This window comes from Xiphophorus couchianus, chromosome 5 (genome assembly GCF_001444195.1).
Source record: "Xiphophorus couchianus chromosome 5, X_couchianus-1.0, whole genome shotgun sequence".
NCBI classification, from domain to species: Eukaryota; Metazoa; Chordata; class Actinopteri; order Cyprinodontiformes; family Poeciliidae; genus Xiphophorus; species Xiphophorus couchianus.
This window is the reverse complement of record NC_040232.1, coordinates 24552820-24567581: the sequence shown is the minus strand read 5'-3', so window position 1 is coordinate 24567581 and position 14762 is coordinate 24552820. Positions and strand designations below refer to the sequence as shown.

Here is a 14762-nt window from a genome sequence, read left to right as displayed (position 1 = left end):
CTCAGCGCAGGTAGCCTCTGCTCCTGGGGGTCGCAGCACCCCCGGGCAGACAGACACCAGGCGCCCCACAGAGTAGCCAAATAACTGGCATGATGGCAGGTCGGCTCGGCGATGAAGCAAAGGAGCAGCCCTCAGGCCTGGGAGGCCCAGGGAGAGACGCAGGGTGCCCAACCCCAAAGTCACGTCCTCTGAGCAGGTAAAGCTCGCAACTTAGTTACCCTGTCACAACCCCCCAGCAGCAGAAATGCCAAGCAAATAGAAGGCGGATCCCCCTTCCCGAAGTGTCCCGAACCTGCTGGGCATGCATCTCCAATCCACAATACACTGGGCTTCAGAAAGACCAAGAGCACAGCGCCATCCCAACCCGTAAATCCTTACTGTCTAACAGTAGACAGCATTGACCGTTTCCTTGAGCTTTCAACCTGTCTGTCATGAAACACAACATCCTCTTGGTTATACCGACTAGAATAATATGCTAAAGTCAGTTTAACAAGTCAACTCTGTAACCAAGTAAAATCCTGTTTTAAACCAACCGCTGTCTCTCACACAGTGTGATGTCGCCTCAACTCCCGATATAGATAATTAGCAGCTGCATATGGGAGAACTGTAAGAAAAAAAAAAACCTTCATTGCAGTTCTTAGATTTTATTTAAAAGTGAACACAGTTAGATTAGCATTGACTGATTGGTCAAAGCTTTACAAAAGCTCTGATCTCTAGTTCTGACCAATAAATGAAGGAAACGGTCAACCAAAAAACCTTTGTCTTGAAAGTACATCATATCTAGAGACCTTTAAAACTTTAGTCATCGTGTGCCTTCACTGAAAAAATAAAACACGTAATCCAGCTTAAATAAATCACAAGTAATCAAATTAAGTTTATCCAACTAAATCTATTAAGTTTATCAAGTTGTCATGTCAAACAAACATAATAAATAAAGTTAAATAAATAAATAAACAAAAAAATTAAGCAGAAGCTCTATTTTTTTTTCCCACTGAATGCTCTGTACAAACAACTCTTTTTATTAAAGAGACAGCTCCGAATGTAGACAACACACATTAAAAGAAGTAACCCTCTTTTCACCAACACACATTTCAATGTAATTTTTATGACAAACCTGCTGGTTGTTATTTTTCTTTTTCACCCCCCATCAAAGTGAATGAAAGAACATAAACACAGCAATTACAAGGACGTACGTTCAACGTAATAATGAGAGGACATAAGAGAAGTTGCTTAAAAGAAGAAAAAAAAACAGAACATATTGTACCAAGAGCAGCTCTGTTGTAGACAAACACACAGAGCATAATTAAGGTGTAATCACATATAATAATACCTCAGTATACAAGGATGTGATAAAGATAACAATGGGTAAGATCTAAAGGAAAAGAGTCCTGCAGTGCTCATACTGATGGATTTAAAATGGCCTTTGTGGTCGTTATGCTTCAAAACCCTCACATTTTCTGATTGTGCATTACTGTTCCTCTATGTTTTATAGTAAGCACAGTCAAACATGCGCATCCGAAACGATATGCTTTAAGACGGCAAACGCAGAGCTAGCAACAACGCCAGTGGCGGTACAGTGAAGACACTGGAATTAGATTTCACGCAGGCTTCGGTCAGACAGTTCAGAAGCTCGCTTGTTAATTTTGTCACAGTGAACCGGAATATTTACAGCAAAATCCTGTTTTCCGGCCAACAGAGTCGGAGTTTTACAGTGTTTGAGGTGAATGTGATTTTCAAAAAAAAAGGAAAAACAAAAAAGAAAGGAAAAGAAGGAAGGAAAGAAGGACAGAAGGAGAGAAAGGAGGAAAAAAAGTTGTGATATGTTGAAACAAAAATGAAATTAGCAATTTTTTAAAAGACACATAAATTAAGAATAACACCTTTTTAAATAAATAAATAAAATAGTTGGTTTTCTCGTAGCTTTTTTCGAAATTCATCTGTTCCTACCTAAACTTCCTGCCATACAGTTCAACACGTAAAATAATTAGCAATATTCCTCATCAACAGGTGATTAAAAGCAATATTTTCCTCTCAGGAATCAGTCGCCACACAATACCCTGAGTAAACAAAACCGCTTGAAGAGGAGTTGCTAGCATCAACGGAGAAAAGGAGGAGAGGAGTGAGGAGGATTTTTTATTAATTTTTTTCTCCCCCCACTGGGGAGGATGGTGGTCAGATAAAACAGCTCCGCGCTCGCTTCAAGAAAAGGTTAATGTCTCTCTCTCTCAATTTCTCCACCTCTCCCTCCCTCGCCTTCCCAGCTGAGGTCTGTGTGACTTACAGCAGGTCCAGAATGCATTAGATTAAATCATAAATTACCCACCCACCCCCATATCTGCATCCCCACTCTCACCTCCTATCTTATTCTCCCCCACCATCCTTTCCCTATCTCAACCTCACTCTCCCTTTATATTCCTATATACCATTCCCTATGCATTTTTCTAGCTCCCTTTCTATTATTCTTCTTTCCTTTACCTTGCTTTGTCCCCCTCCCTTCTCTAACTCTGCTTTTCTTCTAAATTATGAATGCTTTTTTCTTTTTTTTTTCTGCCTGGATGACTATGTGGTTACTATATCCACAATAGGACATGTGGGACAAGTCTGCCAATATTTAGTGTTTGAACTGGAGTGGTGTGTAGGAGTAGTGTACGGAGTGTGTGTGTGTCTGCAAATGTTATCTGTTCATTGTTCTCATAAGTTTCAGACGCGTTATTTGGAAGGTGCAGGAAGGAAGTCTTCACATCACCGGCAAACCTGGAAATGTATCACCTTGCAAAAGTTTCCACGCCCCATCAATGTTTGGGGATCTTACTAAATTGCACACAAAGCGCAATGACATTACAACAAGCTGTTATTGGGTTTTCCGTAATGGACCAACACACAGCGGGGATATTAGAACGTAATACGTGCTTTCAGGATTTTATTTGGTTATAAATAACAATCTGATGAACATAGTGTATTTGTGTTAACTAGGGCTGAAACGATTAATCATATTAATCATATTAATCAGCTTAATCAGACTAATTGTGATTAAGCGATTTTTGAAATAATCGTCAACAAAGTTAGTAATCGATTAATCGTTAAGTGGTGTATATAAACTGAAAAAAAGGTCATTTGCTAAAAGAATAACATACTCAGAGCAGTAAAATTGTGCAAAAAGTACAAACATTTTTTATTTAGGATAGAGAGAGAAAAAAAACTTTGTAAATTTGTTTTACCCATTGGCATAGGTTTACCTTAACCTTGTAACCTTTTGCTGTCTAATTATTAATAGGTCAATGCAAAAAATAGTCTGCTGATTACACACTGTATTGATGTTAAGGTCAGAAGAAAGAGCTCAGCTTTGGGAAGCAATTAGTTGCAGATCCATCCTTTACTGCAAATCATCAAGCATTCACTAAAGGAATGCCACATTGTTGCATTTTAGGCAATAAAATGTTTATAGGAACTGAATTATTTGTTTATTTGCATCTTTAAAAAAACTTATTTCTCTAGTAGTTCAATGAAAAATCAGCAGAATGTGCCAACTTCTTTATCCAATTAATCGATTAATCGATAAATCAATTGAATTCGATATAATATATCAATATAATCGATTAGTGAAATAATTATAAGTTGTAGCCATAGTGTGAACAACAGACCTGGTAGTAATACTTTCCTACTGTCACCCAAGCTGTGGAACCCTGAAGCTTTTTTATTTATTGTAAATTTAAAGAAATCTGAAAAAAGTTGAAGTGGCATTAATAAATTTGGAAAGCACAATATGCCAACTTTGAAAGTTTATTCCCTCTTAGCAAATATTTGGAAAATAAATAACGTAAAGGACCGTTGCAGTTCAACTGCTGAGAAATGTTCCCCAGGAGCCGTTCTTACAAATAGTTTCTCCTGCTTATATTGCAACTCTAATTAGATCAGCTCTCCACCTACACACCACCGTGTGTGTGTGTGCCGACTTTTAGCACACACACACACACACACACGCAGCTGTAGCTGCTGGCCAGGCTGTTGACGTTTGCGTTTTATTGTGAGTTTATAAAAACATGATCTCACACCGTGTGGTTTTGTTATTACCTGAACTGTTTTTCATCTCGAACAGAGTGGAAATGAACTGCACAGGACATTCGAAAACAAATAATCCACCGCTTTGAGCACATAGAATGGATTTTCAAAACAAAAGCTTTTTATATATATATATATTTGCTTTTGCTTAATGTAAACTTGGACTGCAGCTCTAAAAACGTTCATATACAGCTTAAATTAGGGCCTATAAAATATATATCATACATAAATGATTGTATTTTTTTTATTTCTTTTGGGAATCATACGACATTGGAGTAAATCTCCACCAAAAAACCCTAATGCAATTCAAGATGTCCTTATTTATTTATTAGGATCCCCATCAGTTTCCAGTGGTTACTAATCCTCCTGGGGTACAACTGCAAAAATATTCATACAAAATATGACAATTTTAACATCAGTGACACCTCTAATGTAGTAGACTAGTCACGTGTCACATTTTACAAATTACATACATGAACCTGGATGTAATAAATGAGGTTCTGGTGCTGTTTTAAAAGAAAGACTGCTTTTTAAATCTCTGATGTTTTTTTAGGAAATGTATTCTATACCTGAATATTAACAAGTAAAAAAAAATTTTTTAAAATTACGATATTTTATGACATTGTAAAGTCAGAAATTTGTAAGAAAAAAAATCTGAAATTGATCAGAAATCTCCCGGATGCAGACTCGATGCAGGCATTTTCCATCCCGGACCAGGCAGACGTCTTTATAGGACTTGTGGCAATAATTGTCGCAAACGCTTGGCTTTATGAATCTCAGCAAATTTCTGACTTTACAGCATCAAAGAATGGAAATATGTGAAATAATCACATTTTTCAGAATAAATGTACTCAGCTGGTAACTTATTTTTTGTCTTTTGATCTGTAATAGAGTCTGTCTTGGGTGAAACCTTACAGTCCGTTTGTTTTCCTAAAAAAAAACCACACAATTTGGGGGTAAAATAAGGCTAATATCCCAACAGCATAATACTGCCACCGTCATACTTCTCAGTAGAGATGTGCAATGCTAATTTTTGTGCCATATTTGAAATTAAAGTCTGAGCGCCTTGCGCCCGGATATGTAGAAAATCACAGTGAAATACATTGAAGTTGACGCAATGTGAATTTCGTAGCTGTGAATGCTTTTGCCAGGCACTGTAAGTAAAAACCACAAGTCTATTGTTGATTAATTAGTTAGAGGCTCGGAGTTACAGCATCTTCCAGCTTGGATACGCAAGAGCATGAGGAAGAAGAAAAAAGCCCAATAAATAAATACATAATAAAACCTAAAAAAAAAACAGCATTTGTATTTCCCTCCCACACATCTTGCTCCATTGCTCCGCTGGAGCAAAAGAGAAATAAAACAGAGTGACCCCACCACTAGCAGCTCTCGTCTCTCCCTACTGCTCTCTTCTTTCTCCCCCTCGCTGTGTGAAATCAAATTTCCATGTGGCTCCCGTATCTGTTGCACAGCGAGGTGATTTATCAGGGATGCAAAGAGCATGCAGAAACAATCTTTATTACATCCATTTCCTGCTTGTCAGCCGGGATCATGTTGGCTGTTCATTAAAGGCGCGGCACAGGTGAGGAGAATGCATCCCGATGCCTTGATAGATTGTCTGCTCCCCTGTGGTGACAGCAGCTGGATGGATTGAACAGCAGGGGGGGGATGGAGGTGGGGGGGGAGCGCTGACTCTGTCGCTCCTTCTGCCAGAGACACTCTTACACGGCCGGACAGTGTCACTTCAGCCAAACAGCCGACCGTGCAAACAGACACAAACGAGCCTCTGCCCGGTTTTTTTCTGGCCCCCCGAGCCTGGGGCGCACAATGATGGGAGCGTTCAAAGTCACTGATGTAGAGATATTAAGACGCGCAATAAAAAAGATGACATGTATCGAATGACTCAGGAACAAACCTTAGCAGTCCGTGTTGAAAACAGCCAAGGGTCCTGGAGTTTAAAAGCAAAACTAAACAAATTTCAAGTTTATTTACACTGAAACAGGCAGATTCAGGTTTCCTCAGTTGCATTTAAATTAATATCGGTGTCACTGAAGAGCTGCGGCTTATCGATGTAAAGCAAAAACAAAAAGATGTTTCAGAAACACAACATTTCTGAAGCCCCTTGAAATACTTTGCATTTTATTGCATTACAAACACATACTGTATGTCCAAAAGAAGATTAGAGACACTTTTTTGTCAGAATACTCATTTTAATCTCAGAATTTAGATTTTATTGTATTATTTTATTTTATTTTATTTTTTTTAGAATTTTGACTGTACACTCAGAATTCTAACGTTAAAATCAGAATTTTGACTAATCTGAGATCCAAAGTCTAAATTCTGAAGAAAAAAAAATCTAAATCCTGAGATTAAAGTCAGTTGTTTTGTTTTTTTTCTCAGTGGTCCTAATCCTCTTCCATTTGAACACCAGTGTATCTTACTGTAATAGACCAACACAAAGCTGCATATAAATCCGAAGCAGAAGGAAAATGAAACTTGGTTTTCACCAGCCTGTTTTTGCTGGCAGATTCTATAATGACTATAGAATTTATGTGTTGCTATGTGTTGTCCTACACATAGCAACCGAGGAAAACAAAAGTCAGAAGAAAAACTACAAAAATGTGGCTCATTCATCTATCAGGGAAAACAAGGATACAAAAACTCCATTAATATTCAGGTGAAGAATCTCTTTCTCCCTTCTTTTTTTGTTGCTTTTTTCCCCCTTTGACTTTCTTCCTCTACTCTTCTGAGTAGAGTTGCATAAACCAGCACATCATCGCCCCCTTGTGAGGACGTTAGTAAAAGCTAACATTTCTTTTTCAGAAGGGGAAAAAAAAACTAGCCCAAGTCGTCGGCCAGGTATCAACGCAGAGAAGCTCTTTAATCAAAGAAGCAGCCAAGAGGTCCTTGGTGAGCTGCAGAAATCCACAGCTCAGGTGGGTAGCCGTTTGCTGTGTGTGCCACAAATCCAGACTTTATGGAAGAGAGGGCAGAGAAGAAAAAAAACTGTCCTTGAAAGAAAGCTGTAAGTAACTTAAAAGTCTTGTTATTGGTTTGAAATTACATGAGGCCAACAGAAAAAAAGACTTTCTGATCTACATGCTAAATGAGGTGCGTGGGAGGAAAACAAACACTGCATATCCATACATCACCCTGAACACACCACCTGCACTGTGAAACATGGAGTTGGAAGCGTCATACTGTGGGAGCATTTTTTCTTAAACAAGAACAGAGAAGTTGGTCAGACTTTATGGGAAACTCGTTTCAGCCCTAGTAGGCTTCTCAGCGCGGTGACCAACACAATCTGAGTTGATGATATTAAATGCCGATGATGATCTAATTGAGGCTGGAACAGATCGTATCGTCAACACTTCATTGTGTCGAATGAAATCTGTTTCCACAGACTGATTTTCAGCTTTTCCCTCCTGGAGCGGTGGAGAAGAAATCCAGTCCTCAATGCAGATAAATCAGAAACAGAAAATAGTCGTAGTGATTTCAGCTTCGCTATGTTTGATCTTAATTTAAATGCTTTCAATTTTATAAGGTCCTCAAAGATTCTGTTCACAAATGTAATCATGCGCCATAGCAACTGAAATGGATTCACGCTGTTTGTGTGTTGAATATAAAGCAAGAACATTATCTAAACCAAAGTGACAGAGATGCTGTTTTGCTTTTTGGTTTCTTTTCTTTCTTTTTTTTTTTTGCAGTACATACTTCCTGTACTGTGAGCCAATCACATCACAGCCTCTGATTAGTCTTCATAATCAGCCATAAAATATTTGATCACAGCTTCTTCCTCAGCTGATGCACGCATTCTAAATTATGAACATATATGCAGCTTTGTGTTTATATTGGGGTTTGCGTTATTCCCTCAGTGGCGCTTCCCGTCTTTAACTCGATGGCATCTGTGTAATTCTGGAGAAATGACAAAAACTACAAAAAGCAAACGCTGGAGCCGGAGTGGGCGTTTGAGATTCTTCACAGCAACCGTGGGTATCTCATTTACACATTAAGTAATGATGGAGAGACAGAGGAGTTCTAACAGGTAATCCAGTTTATTCGATACACACTGGATGTTTTACACGATCAAGCTTGATAACGGAGTCTTTGTGTGGACTCTTCCAACTTTCTGAATCCGCCAATCAGTCCGTCCAGTCATTCTCTGTACCGATATCGTAACAATATCAGCGCTGATCGATTAATAACTCCTGATCGCTGGGTGACACGGGGCTCTGCACGGCACTAATTTTTCAGATGAACCCATAACCCAACCCAGAGGTCACGACCCTCTGATGAACACAGCTTGTGTTGACGTGACAGCTGTCTTTTATTTCAGCTGTAAATGTGTCCAGTAGCCTCATTTATCAAACCGTACATGCATTTTAATAAGTATTTTTAAGGAGCTGTCCTCACAAACAAGGCAGGTGGCATTTAGCAGGCATGTAAACATCATGTTTATTGAATGCTTTTTATTTCTTATCCTTCTTTCAACTTTATGACAGCCATGCCGGCAGTATGAGCGACAGCGGTAGGAGAAAACCGCTGTTAGAGCAGTGCCTTTCAGATTTTCAAAATGTTATTTATTATTATTTAATTTCCTTTTGGGATCAATAAAGTATGCTTGAATTGAATTTGAATTGAAAGCTTTATAGAACTGGTGTTATAATAGTTTGGGGTTTTTCATTGCAGTTTAGTTTGATGTCATTGTGACTTTTTATCTAATTCAGTAAGTTTTAATAACTTTCTAAGATTGTGTTTTCTAGTTTTTATGAGCTATTATTAGTTAAATATTGTTTAGTTTGAGTTTAGTCTTTCTTAGTTTTTTCATCATTTGGTTCAGTTTTAGGTGCAGAATTCCAAAAGGCCAAAGTGTTGCATTGTGATTAAATCTATACATCGGTTGGCTAACGAATACACAACAGAAGACATTTTCAAACAATGTATACAATTATTGATGAACAACCATCTGACTCCAGTGTTTTATCCAAACTTTTGCTGGTGCCAAATTGCATTATTTTTCTTTTCAGGTTTTTATTTTTAAAGGATTTCTGACTTTAATCCCACTCTGCGAAAAAAGTCACAAAAAAAAGTAATAATTCTGAGACTAAAATCAGAAATCTTTTTTTTCCCAGTGGCCCTCATCCTCTTCCTTTCATTAAATCAGCTGCACTGCACCTTGTTTTGGGGGATCAGTGTAATGCTTTGTACACTTCTTGAGCTTTTATTTGTTAAAAAGATTTGGGAAAAATCACATATTGAATCATGGTCACACATAAAATCCATATGAAATAATCTGAGGCTTATGTTTGCAACAAGACATGAAAAAGATTTTAAGTTGCGTTTGTAAGGTACTAATGGTGGTATTCATCAGATATGCAAATGTAACGACGAGAATTTATGAACCACAGCAATGAAACAGAAACTAATGCAGGTGTATCTTTGAGAGAGCGCATTTGTAAAAAGAAACTCAGAGCAAACCCAGACACGGGTGCATAAATTGAAAGTGGCATACTAAATGTGATTCAATGTTTTAAGAGGATCAGCCTCAGATACCAATTACATTACCTCTAAAACAAAAGGAGAGAGCTGAAGGACAGAGATGGAGAAAGACACCGCGGCAGGGTTGAGTCATGGACGCTTTCACTCAAAGAGAAATAATTTATTTCATTGTGATATCAAAATCAATGGGCATCGATTGAAAGGTTGGCTAAAGGTGAGAGGGGAACGCGATCCTCTGGCCGAAGAGAGGCAGGGCTCTCTGGAAGATGGGGATGGGGGGAAAATGGAGGGAGAGCGGGCGAAACGGAAAGACGGAGCGCGAGGAAAGAGGAAGACGTCTCCGTCCGGTTAACAAAGAGCGGGCGGGGGGAGAGGGGAAAAAAATGACGAAGGGGAAACGGAAGAAAGGGGAAGACGGCGGGGCAGAAGAGAAAGAGCGAGGGAGCTCCTGCCCGGGCGGAATCAATACGGAGAGGTGGAGCGAAGTACAATAGCCTCAGAGGAGGGGAGATTCACTGGTGCAGGTCTAATTCTCTCTCTGCCGCACATACATTAACCCGTACAGCCGCTCGCCATCCTCTCCGCTCTCGCCATCTCCTGACATTTCTCTCCGGATCTTTCCTCCATATAATTTCTCTCTCTCAGTCTGTCACTGCCTTGCTCATTCTGTATCCACCTCTAACTGTGCACCACAAACACACACACACAATGGTACAGTCAGTGTGCAGAGGGATGAGAGGCAAAGGAAAGCACTTCCCCCCTCCCCACCACAACTCGGCACATTAGCCTTACACAGAAAAAGCACACACATATACAGTTAAAACGATTAATCGTGATGTTATCGATTATTGAAATAGTCGTCAACTAATTTGGTAATCTGTTAATCATTACCTGGAGTACATAGACTCTTACAAAGGCTGTTTGCTGTAAGAACAACACAGTCAGAGCAGTAATTAAACCAAAACTGTACACAAAGAGAATACATCTTTGTAAACGTGTTTTATGCAGATGCATAGTTTTAGCATCAAGCTGTTCAAATTCTGTACAAAAAGAAAAAATTCATTTCAGCACCTTTTGCTATTCAGTCATTAATTGGTTAATTGAATAAATAGTGAACAGATCAGCCCAACACTGTATTGATGCTAAATGAAGAATAAATGGCTTATTTAAGTATTTATCTTTGTATTGTTTTATAGCTGCAGATGCATCCTTTGCTACAAATAATCAAGCGTAAGGTTGATTTTGAATTTTAGGCAATAAAATATTTTATTTTCTATTTAGAAAAAGGAATTGGAAATATGTGCATGTTTTATATATTGTATAAAATAAGCTGAAATTTGCAGAATATGCCATTTTTTTATTCGATTACTCGATTAATCGCCTGATTCGATAGAATCAAATCATTTCTAAAATAGTCAGCCGTACACACATGCATGAAATCGTGGAAAAACACAAACAAACGTAAACGAGGGGAGAAAGAATATTTGATTCCAACAACTCTGTGATTTGTGCAACCCCAGAAAACAGAATCAGAGGTTCTTGACTACAAAAAAAAAAAAAGACAGTGGCTCAAACACACCTTCACACTCCAACAACTACTCCGCTCTATCAGCACTCGAGACAAGTGAGGGTTCAATTAGTTCTTGATGAATGAGCCCATAAGATGCCGCTCTCTCATTTCCCTTGTTGCCAGATATCCCAGCAATCAGAGAGAAATGAATTGTCACTGTGGCGTGACTGAAACGAAGATGATGGAGGTAAGGCGGTGGGCGCAGCTCTGGGAGCTTAGATAAATCATCCGCACTCTTTACTCTAGGTCAAAGGTGACAGCAAACCTGATTTTTTTTTTTTATTATTGCGTTGTGCAGTCTCCAATGTTAATAAATATTATTAACATTTCGTCTTTTCAAACGGTCCAAAACGGACCAGAAGCTTCCAGAACCTCCACAGTAGCTAAGCTTCCTTTATGAATGTGTGCAAGTCTTCGTCTATGTCGTCTAATGTCGAAAAAATTACTGTGTTTGTATTAAGGTAAGGTAAGGTAATTTTATTTATGTAGCACATTTTCAGCAGCAAGGCAACTCAAAGTGCTTTACATGAATTAAAAGGAAATACAAACAAAAAATGACAAACCAAAGGAAAGAGCAAAGGAAGAAAGAAAAAAATAAGAATCTAATAATGTTGATCCAAAGTATATAAATTAGATACTCCTATTCGGGGTTGCCAGAGTATACTTAGTATAAGTAAGTATCTTCTTCTAATTCCTTTTCTGGGTCGGAAGAATAGGAGTCTAAAAGTAGTTGCTAAGGTAGTTTTATCTACAAATTTAACAGGGACTAAATTTGTTCTAGTCCCTGTTCTGGGTTGCTACATAAGTGTAAGTAAGTATCCTTTCTAAGTATGTCCAAATTTGTAATGTTAAGCAAACTTGTTTTCATAATTTCAATTTGCACAATTTTATGGAAATTAATGGAAACACAGATACTAGCTCGAGGTCTGTATGCTTCCTATTAGCACGTGTGCTACAGTGATGTTAGCCTCACCGTCATCGATGATGCTGACCACCACGCCGCTGCCGGTTATGTTGTTCCTCCAAACTGGCATCACATTCAGGTCAAACCCACTAGAGTTGTATTCACCCTGTGCGAACTGAACACACACACAAACACATGTGGTTATGGATCAACGTTATTAAGAGGAGTCTGACCGGTTTATTAATTCACCGTTTATCTGTATTAGTCTTAAATACCCAATGTCGGCAAGATGCGCTTTAATCATACATGGGGTGCAGCTTGGCAATTACACTCAAGTTGAAAGAGGGAAGAAATACAATAAAAACTACTTTTTAAACACAATATTTTGGGGGATTTCGTTTCAAAATATCAAAATTAGTACTGACGACCAATTTTTAGCCGTCTAGCTGGTCAGAAACAATAAAAAAAATCCCATTATTTTGAAAAGTGAAGGCACCATAACAAAGCATTACCAGGTTATGTCAATGACAACACTCTTCAGTGTGGAAGTAATTACTGCAGAAAGAAGATTCTGATCCCTTCCACATGGGAATGTTTGGTTAGTGACCGCTTCCAGAAATGTCTTCATCCAAACATAAACACAAAGAAAAAAGCTGTTTTTACACCCCCAGACCTGTAAGTGGCACTAGACATGGAGTATGTGTGGAGCTTCCACACAAGGTTAGCGGTAAACACAACAGGAAAGGCAAACAACAAAGCGAAGGTGGAGTCTTTTGTAAAACTTTTCGTTGTAGAACCTCAATAAAGGCTCTGCAGCTGCAGCACAACCACAAATCCACCATTGTTGTTATTTCTTATGTGTTATAAGAATTTGGGGTAAAAGGTCAGGTTAGACGTTGGGTTAACACATTAGTGTTTCCACGAAAGAGGGATTTTTGTTGTCAACATGGATACATGAGGGCCCCATTTTTCACCCTGAAACCCACTTGGACAAAAAAAAACAACAAACACAAAAAGAGTACAGGGTCTCCTACAACAAAACACACCTTCAAGTTTGTGTCCAAAATGAACTCATAGGATGCACAAACTGTTAGAAGATGTTTAAAAGTAAACTATATTTTCTACAGACAGATGTTACTTGTTCATTAGGGTCACGGACACAGGAAGCTAGATTTTGGTATATCCTTTGCTCATTTGTACTTTTAGTCACTTTGTATCCAAATTTTTTTGTTGTTTAAAGGTCATTTTTTGACTTTTGTCTTCAAAAAAGAAACCATAAGATGTCAATGCGCAGCAGTGTTGGAGCAGTTTTATTGAATTTGCAAACAAGAGAACTGACCTGCAGTCAAGCTCAGGTGAAACCAAGAAGGTTAAACTTATTACGGGAAAGTTTTGTCTCTCTTGAAATTAAAACCTGAAAAGCTAAAGACGGTCTAAAATGTCAACCCTGAATCATTTTGCCTGTGTTTTACAAACCGTAAAAAAAATCTTTTACAGCCACTAAATCACTAACACACACGTTGGGAAGTTGCCTCTGCTCTTAATAAAAAAGATAATTCCCATTTTAGGCAGGATGTCAACAAAAATGGCAACTATGTTTTTTGAAGAGAAATCAGAATGTGCTAAAAATCAAAGCGTTTCAATTGAGAAATAGGACACGAGTCTCATATTGAGGTCACTTATTCAAGAAAAGGAGAAACTTACATGTACAGGAGGAAACCTTAAGGGAAAACCAGCTGGGGGCAAACAGCAGGGAACACATATTAGGAACAGGTTTGGTAAGGGAGAACAGACTTGGTAATGGACAGAATAACTAAAAATTGGAGGCTTATATCCTGGGAAGGTGATCAGTGGCATGGAAACCAGGTAAATCCAATTAACCAAATGTACTGACGCTGTGTGGTGAACCAGTCTACGAGGAATGGAAGGAAAGTGATTAATTAAGACAGAGCTGCAAAAAGAACACAAGAAAGCTTCAAGGATAAAGAACCCTGACTCAGATCAGAGACGGTTTTTGTAAAGCATGCGTTACGTACACAAGGACGCCCAACGCTTTCACAGCAGGACGCGCGTGCAGAGACAAACAGCAACTCTCATTGTGCTCTTACTCCAAACCCAAACTCAAAATCCATGGAATCACCGTAGCTTTCTGAAAAAACAAGCAAACAGTGATTTGAAATTGGACACAGATCTTGTATTTGAGCAAAATAATACAGCGCAATGACCAAGTGGGAAACGTCGGCTTGTGGAATGAATGCGGCACCAGCTGCGTTTCCATTAACCAGAGAATTGCGCAAATTGAAATTACGCTAAATCTGCTTAATGGAAACACGGCAATTTATGAAAAAATTTTAAAAACACGTTTTTCGATTAAAAGCCATGGTGAAGTGGTTTTTCGACCATACCAAAGTCGGTTTATTTCACAGAACTGCAATGGAATCACTTTTCGCATCACACAAGTCACGTGCACAACAGTTGGATGTTACTACTGATGAAAACCACAAAGAAGACGACAGGAAGTGGAGGATGTTACTCCAACGTGTTGAATGCATAGCTCTTCTGTAAAAGTAAAAAACTACAATTTTCCGCATACGTCGCAACTCCCAGATATAAGGAGCTTGTCACTCCAATACCTGAATAAGATGGTGACGTCTCCTCAGATGAGCGTTGGTGCCATGACTGAATTATAATCATATCTCATACAGTTTACTGCCATGACTTTTAATCTTT

At 38.6% G+C, this 14762-nt stretch overlaps 1 protein-coding gene across 2 annotated transcripts in view; it reads right to left on the bottom strand.

The window, feature by feature from the left end:
- Positions 1-14762, bottom strand: part of LOC114144237 (furin-like protease kpc-1) — a 230091-nt gene that overhangs the window by 179904 nt on the left and 35425 nt on the right. For both annotated transcript variants that reach the window (XR_003595448.1, XM_028016836.1), the window contains exon 6: positions 12102-12207. Coding sequence is in view for 1 of the 2 variants with exons in the window: in XM_028016836.1 (XP_027872637.1) it covers positions 12102-12207 (106 nt within the window). In the remaining variant the exon portion in view is untranslated. The remainder of the gene's footprint in view (positions 1-12101; positions 12208-14762) is intronic.